General features: G+C 36.4%; 1 protein-coding gene across 1 annotated transcript in view; it reads right to left on the reverse strand.

Annotated features, from left to right (window-relative positions):
• kdrl (kinase insert domain receptor like) overlaps positions 1–19974 on the reverse strand; it is a 158245-nt gene that overhangs the window by 104740 nt on the left and 33531 nt on the right. Inside the window, exons 3-10 of the mRNA XM_039766115.1 lie at positions 19301–19506; positions 13088–13215; positions 10052–10199; positions 8251–8390; positions 6298–6454; positions 5545–5662; positions 5101–5270; positions 1055–1211 (exon numbers count right to left, since the gene is read on the reverse strand). Of these exons, the coding sequence (XP_039622049.1) occupies positions 1055–1211; positions 5101–5270; positions 5545–5662; positions 6298–6454; positions 8251–8390; positions 10052–10199; positions 13088–13215; positions 19301–19506 (1224 nt within the window). The remainder of the gene's footprint in view (positions 1–1054; positions 1212–5100; positions 5271–5544; positions 5663–6297; positions 6455–8250; positions 8391–10051; positions 10200–13087; positions 13216–19300; positions 19507–19974) is intronic.

A 19974-nucleotide genomic window follows, 5' to 3' on the forward strand; every position in this document is an offset into this window, starting at 1 on the left:
CTCAAAGAAAAACGTAAGTAAAGCTAACTGCTATATATTTGTAATTCACTAAAAATAGCTTGACATTTTAAATTATATTGAGTCTTGTGACGAGCGGACACAGCTGTTATCTGGTTGGGATGCCATCTGTATGGAAGGACTGGGGTCAGAGATCATCAGCCAGGCAATATCTCCCCTGGGACGCTAGAGGGCAGCTCTCCTGGGCGACTGTGGCACCACGGATTCCTGCAGAGCATGCTGGTAGCTGGTGCATGGTGCAGCCTTGTTGGGTTCTGTGTGAGCCACCGGGGGGGGCTGCAGAGCCCTATAGTGGACTTCTATCACACCTGGGAGTGATTCCAGCTAATCTTCATGAGCCTGAATAAAAGGAGCCGCCTCACTCCATTTGGGAAGCCAGAGTTTGGAGGAGGTGGATGAAGCGTTCCTGAGAGGGAGTGAAGGCAGAAGGATGAGCCAAGGGATGAAGAGAAGGAAGAGTCTAAAGGACATTGTGTTACTGTGAGATGATTTGGGACTGTGCAATGGGTAAAAAGAAAGGCTCCCATATAGTAAATATATCATGTGTTGTGTGACAAACTTGTGTCTGCCTGTCTGTTTCGGGGTTAGGGCAGCTGTACCCTCCCGGGTATCACAGTCTGTACATTGTATTTGAGGAAATGTATTTTTTTAAGGCCAATATTGAAATGTTGAACATGTTGTCTTGCAGCAACACTTTTGTCATGTATGATCTCGCCATAGGAAAGTGGTCTGGCATGGGGAGGAGTAGTGACAGAGCTTTAAATGTTAACAACTGCATATAGAAAGACAAATTCTGAAAACAGCAAGGTATGGATGATTTAATGACTGGTAGATATTCAATGATAAATTCTTCATGAAATTCTTTAAAGCAGTCTTAGTATATCTGCTAATGGGCATTACAGTAACACTAGATTAGTACTAATAGGTGGCTGGTTTAAAGACCTTTAATTTTACAGAAGGAACTAATTATACAATATCCATTTTCCTGCTTACACAATTTCTTTCTAATCAATTTTAGCAACATTTTAGCACTTACCTGGTATTAAAGCATTCATTACGGCAAGCATAAAAACTCCATTTAATTTTTGGAGTTGGGATGCCAGATGCAATGCAGGTGATGCTCTGCTCGCTATTTAACTGATGTGTATGGCAATTTTTAAAGCCCAACTCATTTGTATGCATGCGAGGTTTCACTGTAAAAAAATAAACACATTTAAAATTATTGTGGCTAATCTACAGAATTCTATTACATCAGTACACAGTTAACAACTCAAACTACTGGATATAAAAGCCTCAACATTTTTAATTTCTTACTTATAGTAAAAAGCATAATAAAAAAAAGTCTTCTGCTGTGCTATTTTAGTACTAGGCTGTTTTGCTTTACTCAGTTTACCAATTATTCTGACACTTTCATTCAAATAGTTTATAAAAAAAACCTAAGTGAACCAATGGGAATAACAAGGTGCTAGTTTTTAGCATTGACACACTAGGGACACATCAGAAAAAGAGTGCAAGTGCACCAAGCAAATCTCACCCTTATGCATCTGAAGCATGGGGGAATCAAGACAAGCAGACAGTTAGACTGATTAAGATTAAATGTGGAAAAGACCAAACAAGCAATCAATCCCACAAGCACTGCTGATTACTAAAACGGGCTGAAGCACAGTAATTAAATAATTAATAATTAAATGAACAGTTAAAATGTAGGGTTACATGTAATGCATCTTGTCAGTGGGAGAGCTGAGCAATTTTTTATTTGGACTTCTGTTTTTGCCATGTCAAATGTTTGTAAGATTTTTTTCCCCCCAACTTTCTTGCAATGGTTTTATCACAAATAACAAGTCACTTGGTCATGCTGGAATAAATGTGGTTCTCTAGAGGTAATCCCTAATTCATCATTCCCTCCCCTTCTAGGTTGTAAATGAGTTCATTCAATTAAAGGGTGGGGCGTTTTTATCACAGGGCTGCTGACTGTTGCATAACATTTTACAATATTTTTTAAGTGTAAAATGCAGTGTTTTTTATTTGCTCTGGTTCTCTAAAGAATGAAGATCGGATGACATTCAATGCCAAATACAGGCATATTCAGTTATTTTTTCCCCGAAATGAACTGTTTATCTTCTTCCTCTTTCCACCCTATGTCTATAGTATATCATAAAATTAATAGAAATGCAATGATCTCAAAAATTCTGAAGCAAAACATGATGCATGACGTTTCAATCTGTTCACAAATTGCTCCCAGAACTCGTTTAAATTCCTTGGCATTGTTCCTGGAATGTTCTTTTGTTGTTTCAAATAAAATCCTGCTAAATAAGTTTGCCAGAGAAAATTCTTCTTAAACTACAAAATGTTTTTTTTTCTTTTAAATTTGTAAGTCAAAAGAATATGAGGACTTCTGGAATTAAAAAAAAAACAGCTAAAAATAAATGTTTACAATGAAATGAAGTCAGAGTCTGCTAAAAAAGGCATAGTTTTTTTTTTGTAATTTCTCAGCTATGTGGTAGAAGGCAGCTTTGCCCTAGGTCATGAAATAGGCTTATGGTGATGAGTAATTTTTCTTTCCTGTAAGCAGTTGTTATACTTCTCTAAATGGTATTTCTGTGTAACTTTCAATTCCAGAGGACTTAAAAGGTTTTTTTTTTTTTGTTTTTTTTTTTTTTTAACTGAAGGTACCAAAATAAGGGGATCTATTTTATGTGACAATTCTTACAATTTAGTTTATTACAGTTATACTCCAAATATTGAAAATTGTCCTACAAGACAAAATAATATCTTTTTTGTCTTAGGAAAATACTTTAAAATTCTCATAAAAAGAAATCATTGAAACAGTCTGAAATCAGATATATTTTGGTCCACTTGTTTCTTATTTTAATTAAGTTCAGATCATAATATACTGCATATAATTTTAGATAAATCATTAGTGAATGTTTAGCAACTGTGTTGCTATGAAATTTTTTATTTTTAACCACTTCATCCTCTAAATTCTCACTGCATTCTCTTCTGAAGCAAGACTTCCTCTTTCAGTAATTACTTAAGCGTTGATAGACTGATACCTCCACCAATTTATTTTATAACATGCTTATGCAGGTTCATGGTGGAGTGGCGGCTCTGAGGCTAGGGATCTGTTCTGGCAATCAGAAGGTTGTCAGTTTGAATCCCGTAAACACCCAAAAGTGACTCTACTCTGTTGGGGCCCTTGATCAAAGCCCTTAACCTGAAATTGCTCTGTCCTTGGTATGATGTTAAACTGGCACTTCAGCCACCATAAAAACACCTCGCACTGTTCCATTCCATCTGAACTTGTGTGGTGCTGAGGTGTCACCTGTTGCATGGCTGTACTCGGGTCCTAATCTGGGATCCTGAGTTGGTTTGTCATGTGGGGTGTGGCAATGCGTGCTCCTAACCTCTCCTATCTTTCTATGGAGGTTTAGGGTCATAAGGAGGCTATACCAATCTACTAAACACTGGGCACAAGGTGAGAACCTGCCCTAAATGGAGCACCAGTCTATCACAAAGCACACCATTACACACACCTTCATACCTAAGCCAGTTAACCTAAACTGTATAGTTATCCAAGGAAACACCACATAAAGAACAGGATGATTATACAAATTCCGCAAAGATAGTGTCCAGAACTCTGCACCTTTTGGGCAGAAATGTCACCCTGAAATGTGCATGGAAAAAATAAAGTAGCCAGAACTGATACACAAATATAGCCAGGGCTTCGCTTTTCAAATCATGAGTCCTACTGTGAACAGTTAAAAATAATAAAACGTCAACAAAACAGCACCTTGGAAATGAAGGAGAGTGATTGTAAAGTTGCTATATTGATCGTGCAAAGCGGAATATAATCAAATTGCACTCGTGTTGAACATGTATTATTCTACTAGAGTATTAGCTGACAATTAATTAACACAGTCAGAATAAAAGACTCAAAATAAATGATGGGTTGGCCTCTTTTCATATGAAATTACAGAGCAGCAGCAAATTGTTCACTCAATAGGCAAAAAGGATTGCCTGATTAACCACAATAATGTTGGCGGTGTTAATATATTTTTTGAAGTACAGATGCTGAACAAAGGTGTGAATGTGAGAATTTTAATGAAATACAAGTGTTGAAAAAAGATTAATGTTTAAGAACTTACTCTATCTGAAACCTCAGCATATAAACTTTACTGCTTGGAAAATAGCAACAGTTACCATTCTAATCTAGCGCTGCTCCACTGTGTCATGTCTTATAGAGCCTTATGTCAGTCTGTGGTCTTTTAATGCATCGTAACTGGGTCACTCATAAAGTAAATCAAAGTCCTTTAACTGGGTTGGCTGTTGCTCCTGCAAGATACTCTGTGCCTTTTAAAATAATTCTTTAGTGTGTATAAAAGTGGTCGATGGTATGTCAGAGTATAGAAAGCAGGCTCCAAGTCTGTCTTGACATTTTCCATTTGGAATTTACATTGTTCATAAATCTTAAACATGTTTTCAGTTTCAGTAAATATGACAATCATCCTATTGATTGCTGATACAGAAAATTACAAATATATATTATATTGCATTTTATTAAACAAACAGAAGTTCCTTTGCATATATACTGTATATATACTTAAATACACTATGCATCATATATAATCAATTTTTACTTTTTGAAATACTTTTTACAGACTTCACAAATAATTTCATAAGTAATACATAATAACCTAATAAACATATATACAATGACTTGACAGAACATTCTCAAACCTCCTTATTCCAGTTTAGGGCTTCAAGGAACCAGTGCCAATCCTGGCATCACTGAGTGCAGAAACCAACTGTACATGTAAGGCCAATTTAAAACCACCAATTGAATCGACACCGACGGCTTTGGGATGTTATCATGTAAACTCCATGCAGACGGTGAGTGGGTGCAGGATGATACCCCAAAATTAGGGGTCCTTAAGGAAGCAGAACTAACCACTGCACCACTTCATATTCAGAAAAATATACAATATATTATGTATAACCCAAACTGGGTGAGAAGCAGGTTACTAAGGATTTCTGCATCTAACAATAAGTGTTAAATATTTTAACAATTGCTGATATACATACCTTTGACAACTAACTTCAAGGTGACATTCTGAAATAATCCATGATTGGCAGTACTCAACAATACGGTATAGTCACCAGCATCCTTTTCCTGAACATGATTAATAACCAGGGCATGTTTGTCTGAAGTGTAGCAGCTGTCATTTTTTGTTATTTGTTTACCATTTCTAAACCTGAGTAAGAAATGTACAATTAGGTTAGGGAATAACAAACAATCAGTTTATATCAACGGGAATGAAGGCTCACCATCAGTTTCCAGGCACTTTTCTGTTCATTTCCATCTCCATTGAACCCACTTACAGAGTCTAAACTAAATATTCCTGAGCCACTGTTTCTTTGGGGCTCCCTGTCACTTATGAACAGATTTTCCTATCATTAGAGGTGCTTTTACTTGCCCTTTATCTCATCCTTAAGATTTTGGTTGCTTTTCTTTTGTGCCACACTTACCAGGCAACATCCGGCTCTGGGAAAGCAGTAAATTTCACAGAAAGACGTACATTCTTCTGGTCTTCCTTTGCATAAACAACCCAAGCATTTTTATGCGTGATATTCAAATAGGCATGATCTGCAATTAGAGTCAAAATAGTGAGTAATGTAAGTAAGTTATTCAAGATAAATATCTGAAATTGTGTGCACTAAAAGAAAACCTTCTCAAAAGTGCAGCAGATGTAAAGCTCAATAGTGCAGCAGATGTAAAGCTCAATATTTATTCACTCATTAGAACGCCTGATTACTCTGAGATAGAGTTTGGGGGTTGAGGCTGGGAGAGTGAGGGGCAACACCTTGGAATACTGGAGACTGACTAGTATTTTACAGGAAGAATTCCTGAAGATAATTATGGACTCTGGCAGAAAAATTAAAAGCTCACTTTTAAAACTGGAAAAGTATAAAAGATTGTTTTTCATTATTTGCATTAACTGAAACTTTAAAAGAAACACATCCCTGCCAACCAACAGGCTTGGCAAGGAAAACAATAAACAGACAGCATGGCCCTGCATTTGATGTTGTTAGAGAATGTTTTGTGAAGTTTTCAGTACTGTCAGAGAACTTTCAAAATCTGTTGAGATATCCTACATGGTTGACTTTTTGCTCATACATGACCCGATCATCTCCCAGCTGCTTAACTTGTTAGATAAGAAAACAAATAATTCCACATCCACTTGTAGTAATAACTCCAGAAAATAGATGGAAAAAAATTACCAAAAACAATGACTTTCACACTGGCAGTTGCGTTGTGATTGGTCATCGCCGTGCATTTGTAGTTTCCTTTGTTTGCTTTAGTCACATTAAACAAAGTAAGTGTGCTGGAAAAAACGTGGTTTTCAGGTTTTCCGTCACTTTTATGAGACTGAGTTACCTGTAGAAAGAAAGAAAACGAAAACATAACTGTTTGACAATGCAGTTATTTCTAATTATGGCTGCAGTCATGATTAGTGTTTGAGGACATTTGGTTTATTTATGTGTTAACTTATTGGTGTACTCCTTTTTTTACTGCATATAAGCTCTGCCCCCAGGCAATCTTGAATTACATTAAGCAGGTTTGAGACTATGTTTACGGTACATGTATATCTAGTTACTAACCTATTTATTCATTTTTTTGGGTTTATTTATTTAGCTGAAATTATGTTTACATACTGTTTAGAACCCTGGAGGTTTAATTGTAGTACTTACTTACTTTAAGTATATATTTGTGATAAAACGATTATGTTTACATTTATTCCTATTGCAATGTTTTTAACATGGTGCCTACGCACTAAAGTGTAGTTTCAGAACAGATGTGCACCCTCTGCTCAGTACAAATTGGAGATTAAACTACCCTGACACAGAGGTACAAAGCAGAAAATCATGTATGTACTGGTGTTTGACAAGAAATATTAAAATATTTACATCTTTGAGCATCAGGTAAAAGCTTGCAAAGACTGCAACCACATTTGCCATCTTGGCATTGATTTTCAAATCCTTAGTTGTCATTTAGTAAAAGAACATTAAAATCAGCTACCAGACTCCAGGCAAACTGATCCCAGTCACTGTGCCCAAGTTCTTACAACTATTCACCACATCACATTGATCCATAATGTATGTGCTTTGCTCCAACCTACTATGCTCTGATGGGTGTTTCCATGTTTTTAAATAATCGTTTCTTATTAAGCATCATGTTGTCCTTCACTGACTGTGTATCTGCTGTACAGACTTTCAGAAAAATACATGTGGAAAAAAAAGCGAACAATCAACCAATTAAACAATTAAATCATTTCACTTGCTTTATTTCAAAAGCCATTTTTAAATGTTTCCCACTACATGGAAATGTGTAATTGGTAACATTGTGGTTGGTTTTGCTGCTTTTCAGATCAAAGAGGCCTGTTTCCATTCAGGGCCCATTCATAATCTGTGGGGTGTTTTCATGTTCTCCTCCTGTTGGCATAATGTTTTCCTCACGGTACTTTGGTTTTCACATTACACCTCCTAAAATTATCATGAAAGTTTTCATTGTGATTCTTGACTGCCCTACAATGTTCTACGAGTTGTCTGTCTAACTCTGCTCTCCTGTAAAACTGAAAAGGCTCTGGTCCCTCAGTGTTCTTTCTAAATAGTTATCCAAACAGTAACAAGAGAAAGCCTGAAATAAACCCTGGAAGGATAAACACATTTCAGAAATCAAGAGAGAAGCAATAACTAGATCATGTATTTAGAGCAAGAAAGTTTTAGAAATTAATGAGTGAAAATAATTGGTACTCTCCAGGGAATTCTCACAATTAAAATGAGTATTTGAATCACCTACGCTATCAGTTAGTTCTGGCATGAACCTTGAAAAAATGCAAACTGGCCATCAACAATAAGTTTGCCTTAAGTTTAAAAAAAAATTGCAATAATCAAAGGATCTTTTGAAATGAATGTGTAACCTTCATTAGCAACAAAGATATGATATCAACCCTTGAAAGTCAAAAAAAAAAACTAAACCGTATAAACATGAGGAGAATATGCAAAAGCCAGGCTTGGGGTCAAATAGATCTGTTGAGCTGTGAGGCAGCAGCACTAACCATGGCATTAACAAAATTTACATCTAAATGTCCATGTAAATTAAAATATTTCTAAAATCTAAAGGAAACATAGGCAATTTTAGGTCAGAGACTCATAGAAAATATTTCTCCTTACATATTTTCCTGGGTAGTCCCATTCAAATGATATTCTCCCATTGTATGATGTTTGCGCTGAACAATTAAGAGACAATTTGTCTCCTGCAATCAGTTTCACACGATCATCACCTTTTATATGGACATTTTTCAGGAGAATTTCTGTGAGAAAACAATAATAAATTAAGGTTAATTGTTATGACTAAGACATTTCTTTTGTGCACCTATCATAGCACCCCAAGTACATTATATGCTGTATCTGGACCATTGCCTGCCTTATGCAGTTCTTGCCATCCCCAATCAGCAAAAACAGGTATAAAAAATATAAGTACAGCTTGGTGTTTACCACATGATGAAAAATAATTGGTTTTTTTGTTTGATTACTAAAATAATTACCTATTGTAGAATTTTCTGAACAAGCAGTGACTGAAAGTGACTTAAAAGAAGTAGTGAGGCAGCCTTCTATTGTTATGCACCTAAAATCTGGAATAGCCTGCCAGTAGGAATTCACCAGGCTGATATGGTGGAACACTTTAAAAAACTGCTAAGACTCATTACTTTAACATGGCTTTCTGATAACTTCACCTTTATTTAATCCTGATACTCTGTATATTCAATTCATTATAATAACTATTCATGGTGGCTTTAAAATCCGTACTGACCCCTACTCTCTCTTCTGTTTCTTTTCCCGGTTTTCTGTGGTGGCGATCTGTGCCATCACCACCTAATCAAAGCACCATGATGTCTTACATTGATGGATTAAAACCCAGAAGTCTACATGACCACCATCATCAAGTCCTTCCGTGAGAACCCTAAATACAAAGAGGACTGTTTCATTTATGTTAGGTAGAATGCCCAGAGGGAACTGGGCGGTCCCGTGGCCTGGAACCCCTGCAGATTTTATTTTATCTCTCCTGCCGTCTGGAGTTTTTTTTTGTTTTTTCTGTCCTCCCTGGCCATCGGACCTTACTCTTATTCTATGTTAATCAGTGTTGTCTTATTCTAATTCTTACTTTGTCTTTTATTTCTCTTTTCTTCATCATGTAAAGCACTTTGAGCTACATTATTTGTATGAAAATGTGCTATATAATTTAAATGTTGTTGTTGTTGTTGGAAGCAATTAATTACTTTCATTCCTTTCTGTCACTTGCCTAGAAATCTACTGTGAGAGCAAATGTAAGGTTTCATTTCAGACATGAAGAAATGAGTGTATAATTAAGATATAAAACCACGTTCTTTTTACTTTTCAATTTAAACGTTTTTTCTTACTTAGTGATTTGGTTGTTTGCCTGTTCACTCATTCACCATGAGCTCCCCAAGAATTTCCAGTCTTTCTCGTGCCAGAAGAAAACTGACGTGCTTCTCTCATGTCCTGGGTCTTTGTCTGTGTCTCCCCCAAGTGACCACCACCTGGCACACCTTTTTTTGCGTAAGAGCTACTTAACAGCCATTCTTATCTGATCTCCAAGCTACCTGAACTTGCTCCTCTCAATAAGAAGCAGCAGCTGCTTCACTGTGAGGTTCTTTTGAATTGTAAAGCTACACATCTTAAAGTGTGAGAAATGCTCATATTAAAATCTTGTTTTGGTTGTTTCTACACATGATCTAATTGTGTCAATCTCTTCCTAAAGCTCATGAGTAAATCTGAGAATGGGAAGAAAGACCATAATTTAAAAAAAAAAGGATAAAGTGCCATATCTTAAAATATCTTTATTTTAATGTAGTAATCAATGACCAATTTGAACAAGCCTTTGAATTTGCATCGCTAAACAAAGCTCATGAGCCCATGGTTTGTGCAGACATGTATACTCTGTAGGACTTACCCAATCTTTGCTCTATGTAATTTACAGATGTTTTCTTCCCATTTATATTGACTTTACATGTGTAATATGCCACTTGAAGTCTTTTGATAGTAAATCCAACTTTAGGGTCCCATGTACTGTTTAGGCTTTTCGTATAGCCCAATGGAAACTGAAAATACAAAGCAATAATTTTATTTTTTAACTATTTACTGCAGTCAGACAGTTAAGCCAGCTACAAAACCATGAAGGTATATGGTGGAATTTACTGACAAAATGGTTTCTCGGATGTGTATATGTACACTATATAGGCAAATGTTTAAGGACAACTGACCATCACTGTGAAATGAGCTTGCTGGACATCCCATTTCCAAAACCATGAGCATTAAGTGGAGGTGCCCCTATCCCTCACCCCTTGTGGGTTTAACATTCTCCACTCTTCTGGGATAGCTTTCCACAAGAATTTACAATGTGGCTGTAAGAATTTGTGCCCTTTAAGCCAAAGGAGCATTTGTGAGATCAGGTACAGATATTGGATATGGAGACTTGGCACACAATCCAATTCATCCTAAAAGTGTTCAGTAGGGTACAAGTTAAAGCTCTGTGCAGGCCACTCGGGTTGCTCCACATCTTTAAGGACTTGGCTTTGTGCAAAGGAGTACAGTCATGCTGGAACAGAAAAGGGCCTTCCCCAGACTTTTGCCACAAAGTTAAAAGTGAACAATTGTCTAAAATGTCCTTTTTTGCTGTAGAATTAACAGCTTCCTTCACTGAAGCTAAGGGGCCTAGCCCAAACTCTGAGAAACAGCTCCAAACCTGTATCCCTTCTCCACCAAACTTTACAGTAGGTGATATGCGGTCCAGAAGGTAGTGGTCTCCTGGCAAAACCCAGGTTTGTTGCTCTTATTAACCGATAATGAAGTGTGATTCATCAGCCCAGAGAACACTCTTCCAATGCTCCAATGACAGTGTGTGTTACGCCACTGAGGCCAAAGCCTGGTATTGCACATAGTGATCTTTGGCTTATGTGCAGCTGTTTGGCCTAAGAAGCCCATTTTATGAAGTTCCCAAAGCCATTTTGGCCATATTGTATATTTTGTCTCCAATGAGTAGTAGGGTGTTGTACCGTGTTAGCCATTATGGGTGAAATGTCAAGAAAAATGACACTTTTTATTGGCTAACTAAAAAGATTACAATATGCAAGCTTTCCAGGCAACTCAAGCCCCTTCTTCGTATATTGAAAATGCATCTACATTATTTGTATCTCTAGGTACAAAAAATGGTTTGATTTTATGTTTATGTTCTATGCACACTGTTGTAGTGAGAAAGGATGCTGACCTATCTTTGTTCTGGTCATAAAGCATTTTCTAAAAAGCTGTTTATGACCTCTCTAGTTTGTTTTTCCTGTTGCTTTTCTGACAGCAACATGAAAAAAGCATTTAGCATCAAATGTCAATTGGTCTTTCCTTTGTTTGAGGAACATAATTCTTTAAAACAAAGGCTCTGAATTGGGAATACATTCTATTTTAAGACGGCCCTATCTCCTCCCAATTTCCTCTCCATGCAGGAAGCAGACTAACTGTCTCTTTTTCGTAAGGGAATAGTAATCAAGTCTGCGTATTTGTGTTAATTTAGAGTATTTCTGTGGCAAACCATTGAGTTAAAAGCCATAACCAATTTTAAAATTTGACTGTCCTGGAAAACTCACCCAATTGTGCTAGTCAGTCTAGTAAACAACAGGCTTGTGTATATGACACCATTCAAGGAATCACGGTACTGAGACAATGATGTGGTGTCAAATACCATCCTAACTCTGTCACCTCAGTATCTCATTTTAGGATGAGGAAGGTAAAATTACATAACTTATAAAACCAAGAGCCATCACAACTCAGGGGTTAATCCCAGAGTTGAACCATGGGACTCTAGGAAAACAGAAATATAAAAAAGAAAGCATACTTACAGGAAAGTAGGGTAAAGGTACAGTGACTGGAGCAGTAAGGAAATTGTTTTTAGTGAAAACTGGAGAAAAAAAGGACTGATTTGTGTGTTTAACTGTAGTTAAAAGATATCAAGTCTTTAATATTCTATTTTATCTTTCCTATCCCTTCTACAATATTAGTGTGTTTCCATTAATGAGAAAATACAACACATAAATAAATTGATATGTTTTGCCTAGTTCACTTGTCGTGGAAGAAAATGTGATACAGGTTAAAGACAGGGTCCACTAAAACATGAAGAGAAATAAAGTGAGAGAAATATACAGGAGAACACACACAGTGCAAATGGAAGCCAAAATACCAGTGTGGGAAGAACGGCAGAACCAGGACGTAATAAGTCCTGTAAATCTGCTGGGTGCCCTAGAAGGGCAACAGGCAGAGACACCAGTGCTGAAGAACAGAAAGCTGTAACCTAGAAGGAGATATATTACAATCCCAATGGCAGGCCATCCGGCAGATGCCAGGGATTCCGACCCATCTAGTCACTGAAAGAGAGCCATCAAGGGTTCACAAGAGGTTACAATAACTCTAGGTCAAAAGGGGAGAAGTAGAGACAATGTTGCTTTTTTGAGTGTGATGTCTGGTAGGACTGACAGCAGGTCAGTCATTGCTCTCCAGTTTATTATGCAGCCGCATGTGGACTCTAAATGGGAAGAGTGGGATTTTATTACCTCTATAAGATAGGCCAGAGGCACACAAAGAAACAAGACCCTTTAAGGATACTGAAGGTCAGGGTGGAAGGACATCAGGATATAAATCCAGCTTGTGGCTTCTGGTGTCAGTTTGCCCCTTAGTAGATCTTTGGGGTTGTAATTCTGCAGTTCTAAACACTACACCAAAGTGCCACCCACAGATAGCTAGATAGATAGGTAGATAGATAATGGAAGTCAACTGAGTTCTTTAAAGGTGACAGATATATTCAGGAAAGCATTTTACATCATTGTGCTCATTTTCAAAAGTGTTAATATTTTAAAATGGTATATTTTATTAGAATACACTACAAAATGCACTAACTAAAATATAACTAGATTGACGGATTAAGTGATTAACACTAATTACTTACTACTTCTAAATTGACAATGAAATCTGGTGAAGTGACTCGGCATGGAATGACTATGTTTTCTTCAGGTGAATATGTTTCCACTATTCTAGGTATATCTCTAGGAGGATCCACAAAAGGATTATGATCATCTGCAATTAAAAACAGAGACAACATATGTAAATTAGTAGTGCAAGTAAAAGTAATAACCAGATTGACTTTTTAAAGAGACAATTTTGAACTAGTCACTATAGAAAATACATCACCATGTATTCTGAATAATAAAATAAGAGTAAAATAAACATTCTTTCTTTCTTTCTTTCTTTCTTTCTTTCTTTCTTTCTTTCTTTTAGGTGAGAGGATGTGTTTACCATAGCCACTTAAACTGGGCAGATATCTAACAGAGTCAACACAAATACAGTAATGCACTGCTCACACAGAAACACTTGCCAACTAATAACTTTCCAAAACTAACAATGGATGCCTTTCCAATCAAGTGGAGAAGCTTCTTTGTTTCATGTCTGTCTGTTCTTCTTTGATGTCAATGAGTCCCAGTTCTCTTCCTCCCAACTATAAGCTTTATTGCTTCTGGAAGCACAAGGCTATTCTGAGCCATTAACAGGTTATTTCTGGAGATATAGGTCATCTTAAGGCCATTGAGAAAAGAACTTCTTTTAGATACCATTGTATTATATGTATGTTTGTATGATGTAAAGTGACTTAGACATGATTTGCTCAAACAGCCACTGATATAAAATTCTTGAATCTTTGACACTTTTATGATGGTCTTCATATGACACCCTTGGTTACTTGGTACTATTATTTGGGCCCAACTTGCAGGAAATTCCCTTTTGTGAGCTCCTTGTTGCACTGAGCGACTCACTTCTTATCTGTATAGTTATCACCATGTGGTTTGGTGAAGTACATTTCATACACGTTGAAGTATATTTCTATGTATGGGGTTTAGAACCTACTTTGTGTTCTCCAGTCTTATTCATTGGGCAGTAGAAGGCATTAAACCAACAAGAACTAAATCTCTTCAGTTACAGTGTTAATAGCTGCTTGAGGATTACAAAGTATTTTGACAAGCAGTCCCAGAGAATACTATGATGCACTTTCATAGATACAGTATATTACACAAACATTGTGTTCATTTTTAATGTTATAGACAATCATTTGTTTTTCATTTCCCTTTTGAACTTATGTGTAGATTTGCATGTGATGCTGACGCTGTTCAGATTCTGGCACCTTTGACCCTGAGTTGGATTAAATGGATTCGGCAACACATGAATTTATAGCTTATTGGTAGACCAGTGAACCAGGTGAGAGCATTACTATCTCACAGTGCTTGAACCTCACAATCATTGCTGGCAGAAACTGCTTTTTGATGGGCACTAGAGCTTAGACATATTATATTAGGATTAATAAAATAACAGTGGGAGGTCAAGCTTTTAGCTACAAGGCTCCAAAGCAGAGGAATGATCTCCCTGCTACTATTTCTGAGCTTTTAAATCCCAACTGAAGACACACTACTTCAGTTTACCGTATCCTGAGTAGAGCTGCTTATTAGCTGTGCATATTGTATTTCTGTGGTTAGTCACTAGTACTAAAATATAAGTAATACTTATAAACTGTTACTAAATCTCCCCTGTTCTGTTTCTCTTCTCTGTATCCTCATGTGGCACTTGGTGCCACTGTTCTACCGCCAAGTTATTTGTCTGCCTATGGAAAAGTCATCTAACATAAAGGAGCAAAGGAATCATTGGGTAGACGGGCCCTTTTATCAGATTGGCTGGCACAAACACTGACTCAGCTGTAAAATGACCAATAGGAAGGAGGCGGCAATTTGGCCAAGGTCTCCAGGACTCTGGCTGTGTCTGGCTTGTCTCACTCCTTTTCTATAACCTTGCAGTGGTTCTGCAATTAGCTGATTGACAGATATTGTTGTTTTTCATTTATGTTAATTAGTTTCCACTTTGTTTTTAATGTATTTTAACAACTCTGTATCCTTATATGTGAGAGTTCTGTATTAAGTGAGTCGTATAATCTATTCTTGCATTTTGCCAGGTACTTGTGTATTATTGGCAATGATAGACTGACCGTTTATCTCTGTGCAAAGTATTACTTGTGTGCCTGTTTTGTGTGCTGTATTTATTCCCATTTTTGAACATTCATTACACACCCAGCCTAGCTGGAAGGAAGTCTCTCTCTCTCAATTGGCTTTCCCAAGATTTCTTCCATTTTTTTTATCTTAGAAGGGTTTTTTTCGGGGGAGATTTTTCTTGACTTCTTGGGGAATCAAGGCTGGGGGAGCCAGGGACTGTAAAGAAAAAGGGCCTTGTGTGATTTTGGGTTACACAAGAAATAAATTATTGTTGTTAGGGTGACCGGCCAAGATCAATTCAATAAGTGAATGAATCTGGGTGGGTGCAAGAGGATGTTGTATGATGAACTGAGTTTCTGTCTAGGAGTGGTACATATCATGCACTTAATGGAGTACTCTGCGTCTTCTGGTAAGCCATATGAAAGTACGGTATGTATGCTTGCAGTCATTACAACATATCCAAGTAATTACGAGAACTAACATATACTATTTATTTAAAGGTTTTATATAAAAGCACAGGAAAAAGGAAATGTAGAGTTTCTACACTCAAACTGTTTTATTGATGCTAACATTTCCATTAGATTAATTAAATTATTTATTTTTCCAATTTTGTCCATGCTATTCGAATACTTTCACAGATTGAAACACTAAAAACATCTAATTTATTATACACTTTTTTGCATATTGTACTGCATGGTATTGTATGCCCAGTTTTGACAACCCGCTTTTCACTCCACCAGTCCATCCATGTGTTCTAATTACACAGTTTAAAAAAGCTCAATCTACATGTCATCATCAAAGAATTTAGAAACATTTTTTGTGTTAACTTTTCAGATTTTTAAGTGGTCATTACATGCAGATCAATTGCCAATACATTCTCATAAATATATAAATATGGATGTAACAGGACTCATGTGAAGTAAACTTGTATTCAAAGCACACACTGTCAGCTAAAAACCCACGTAGCATATGTGGATGAGATTTTGCATTTCACGCTATGTGCTGAGTTCAATCCCTGGGCAAGGTCTAGCTCCCGGTGAGGGTGGTGTCTGTGTTGCACTAGTGCTGAAATCTGAGATGTGTCAAATTGTCAGCTGAGGGCAAAGTTCAGTAAGACAAGTGAAACAAAGCTAAAGTGAGGTGGGCCTGTTACAAAAGGGAGCACTGTGTTCTGAACTATGAGAGGTGCTGTCCTTCGCATCCAGTAACTATGGCCCATTTGAGCCTTGACCTCAAATGTACTTCTGCAAATCCATGTTCTCGTTTATTGAATTCTTCATTCTGTTTTTTTTGTGCATTGAGTTTTGAAAGTTTTTGTCGTATTTTGTGAACGTGTTTCTTATGTGATTTTTTCATGAACATGTACTTTACATTTCTCTTTTTTAATTAATTCTATTCATTTTAATGCATTTTTCATGTTTTAGTTACTTTTCCTGAGGTACCATTGTGGAATTATCATAATGATAAGGACAACATTTTATTTTTTTACAGAAATTTATATTAGCAATTTTTGAGTGCATTTATTTTGTTACCACTGATAGTCCTGTCTGCAAAAGCATTTAATTTTTCCTCTTTAAGAAGAACACTTCACTGGAAAGCTTCCAACACTAGTGTTGTGTTTTAAATGTGAGAAGTGCACATATGACATATGGCTTCCCTCAGGTCACAGCACACTCGTGTGTTAGTGATTTGTGCCAATATATCGAGCAGCAAGTCAGGCCTCAAGGGAAACTGCACAAACAGAAGCAGTTACAGGAAATAATAGCCAATGACCAGTACTTCCGATATAATCGGACTTGCTAGCAATTCAAGAAGAATCCCAACAAAATTAATCTCTTCCTTTTTGTGAAGGACATACGTGTCAGATGTATGGAAAATATTTATTATGGAACATACATCATCAGTACTTGCAGTAAGATCAGATTATCTTATTCTGCAACTTTAAAAATAGAAACTTCTGTTACAATGAAGCTTAATTTGCAAAACAATATAAAATATATTTTGCAGATTGCAAATATGGGTTGACAAGTTGTTTGTAATGTTTCTATAGATTATTGTTTTCCTATGCGTTCTTATTTTATTCATAAACCAAAGAAACTCCCCATCACACAGGAAGGAAACTTATGTCTTAAATGTCTTGCAGCTGAAGTGCACAAGGTGCAAGTATTGGATACAATCGCCTGCCCATAAATTCTTGCCACTACAAATAAATTAACTATTACATTTTCAGCTGTTACTGGAGTATGGGTGACCAGGCCAGTTTTCATTTTAAAATGTCACAAATGTCACACTTTTATGTATAAATGGGATCCTGCTGCTTATTAAACATATGCGTAGGCATAAGCACTGTGAGGTAGCAACAATATATTTGGCTCATATCACTTATAAAGGTTACATTCTGCTACCCTTTAACCCTGTTTAAATTAAGTAATAGTAAATTATTCTTTGTTTTATACTGCTGATTGCGTACTTACAGTTAATTATTGTGGATCCTCAGCAATTTCTGGCTTTCATATAAAAAAGGTGAAGTGATTATGTTACATCCAACACTCTTTTAAAGCACCGCCTGTCAAGTTATGGCTCAACACTTAATGGGTGTATACGTTTTGAAGTGGGCCACTTTAACTGAATTATCTTTCTGCACCTATTACAACTATGACCCTGGCAAACAAACATCTCTTGTATGTTTTATATATACCATTGCAAAGGGAGATGAGTAGTAATTTTATAATGAATGAATTAATAGTGGAGGATACCTAAATACAACTCTTTGGTGCATTTCCCAGCCACCTGTCCTACCTACCTACTGAAACCTTTACATTTTAAATCTTCTGATATTAATTATGCACTTTCTGAATTCCTACTAGGCATTGAAGGGCACCACAAAGTATAGAATTTTAATCAAATATTTTTTAATTAATACATGATAATTTTCCCAATTTAATATAAGCATGTACCTAAATGAAGTTGTTGCAATGGATTATAAGCATAAGGAAAAGGACTGAAGGTAAGTAAAGGGTTAACTAAATGGGCTGAAAGCTCGAGCACTTGAGGCTTTTGTCTCATCCAGAGGAGCCACCAAGACAGTTGCTAAGTTTAAAATGAAGTACATTTGTAATGAACACCCTCTTAAAAAGCGAGAACAAACTAGTGAGAAAGCCTAAGTACGATAAAATCAATGGGAAAACCCGCAGGACACCGCTGTTAACGAAGTGATGTTTTCAATAATTGAAGAATTAACCTGTATACGAAGTTACTGTAGTCATTTGGCTAATATGATAAAATTCTGCATATTGAGAGTCAGATGACATGATGTATTAGATAAGGCAATGGTAATAGAAAAGTATAACAGGGAATGAATTGTTTTTTTGATTGCTCACTCTTTTGGACTGAGATATTTGTGCATATCTATATGTAAATAAAGAATTGTTCTGCATTTTCATGTGGTCTCTGTGATTGACTTCTTTAAAAGCATAAAAAAGTTTTTTCCACAACAATATTATATCTCATTCTCAAACCCGTTTAATCCAATCCATGGTCTCAAGGGGCTGAAGGTGATGAAACAGCCAGTCCTTTGTGGAGCTAATAGACTAGGTCATTAGAAATACATACAATGGTGACAGCCGTCCTGACTTTGTATTGCACTGCATAGGTTAATCTCAGCACAATTTAACAATTTTTGCATTTAATGCTTTAAATATTTTGGGCTTGCCACTCTCATTTGAATCTGTGAAAACAGTTTTGCAATTTGCACGATAGCCACAGCAAAATATGTGGATTCTCATGCATGCAGTCAGCATAGACTAAACTCTTCTGCCCTTTGTACTCCTTTCACATCTTTTAGAAAATAAATAGACTCCACTTTGTGAAAGAATATCAAACACACCTTTCTGATGGCGCATAGAGTTGTTAATAAAAATAAACTATCTTCTATAAACGCTAAAGATTTATGGTTGAGTTCATGTTTTCAGCTTATTTAAATCTGTTTAAATTTATAAGCACAAACTCAATAACCGCTTATTCCATTTATTTTGTCTGGTTTGTAATAATGATAAAATAAAGATGCAGTGACTAAGATGAAGATAGATGGCAAGTAGTATTTACTGAATTCCAGAAATTGCAAAATGTCTTACCTTTCACATACAGATACAGTTTTTTGACTGGATGGTTTATGTCACCTTTAAAACCACATGAATAATATCCTGTGTCTCTGTAATGAGCTTTCCTAATCACCAGCTTGATGCAGTGCTCCACTTTATCACATTTGCTGATTCTTGGTTTTCTTTTCTCCTGATCATCTTGAATCAAGGGCCATGAAAACTTTACTTCAGAAGAACCACTGTCAATAAAAAAAACAAAAAAAAAAACAACTCAGATTTAGATAACATTCAAGACTATTATAGATGCAGGATCCTTGACTTAACTTAATATTTGTGTAGCAATATACTAATAGTGAGGTTCCCAAATTTACAATTATTTTGGTAGGCACAAATATTATCACTACGGTCTCACAGAGCTCCATACTCTTGCATTTTTAACTCACTCCCTGCCTGTACTGATTTTGCACATTTTTCTCACATTTGAGCAGGTTTCTCCCCGGTACTAAAATTTTCTTCCCACATTTTATAGAAGTGCAAGTTAATTTGAGTGCAGACTTTACACTGGCCATGTTTGAGTGTGTCTTGAGGACTTGTGCTCTGTCTAGTATTGCTTCCTTTCTTCTGCAATGGTACTAAGAAAGTCCCCACTCCCTGCAACTCTGACTTGGATCAAGCAAGTTTGAAAATGGATGGATGGATTCCTGGAC

The sequence above is a fragment of the Polypterus senegalus genome, chromosome 10 (assembly GCF_016835505.1).
Source record: "Polypterus senegalus isolate Bchr_013 chromosome 10, ASM1683550v1, whole genome shotgun sequence".
Taxonomy (NCBI): domain Eukaryota; kingdom Metazoa; phylum Chordata; class Cladistia; order Polypteriformes; family Polypteridae; genus Polypterus; species Polypterus senegalus.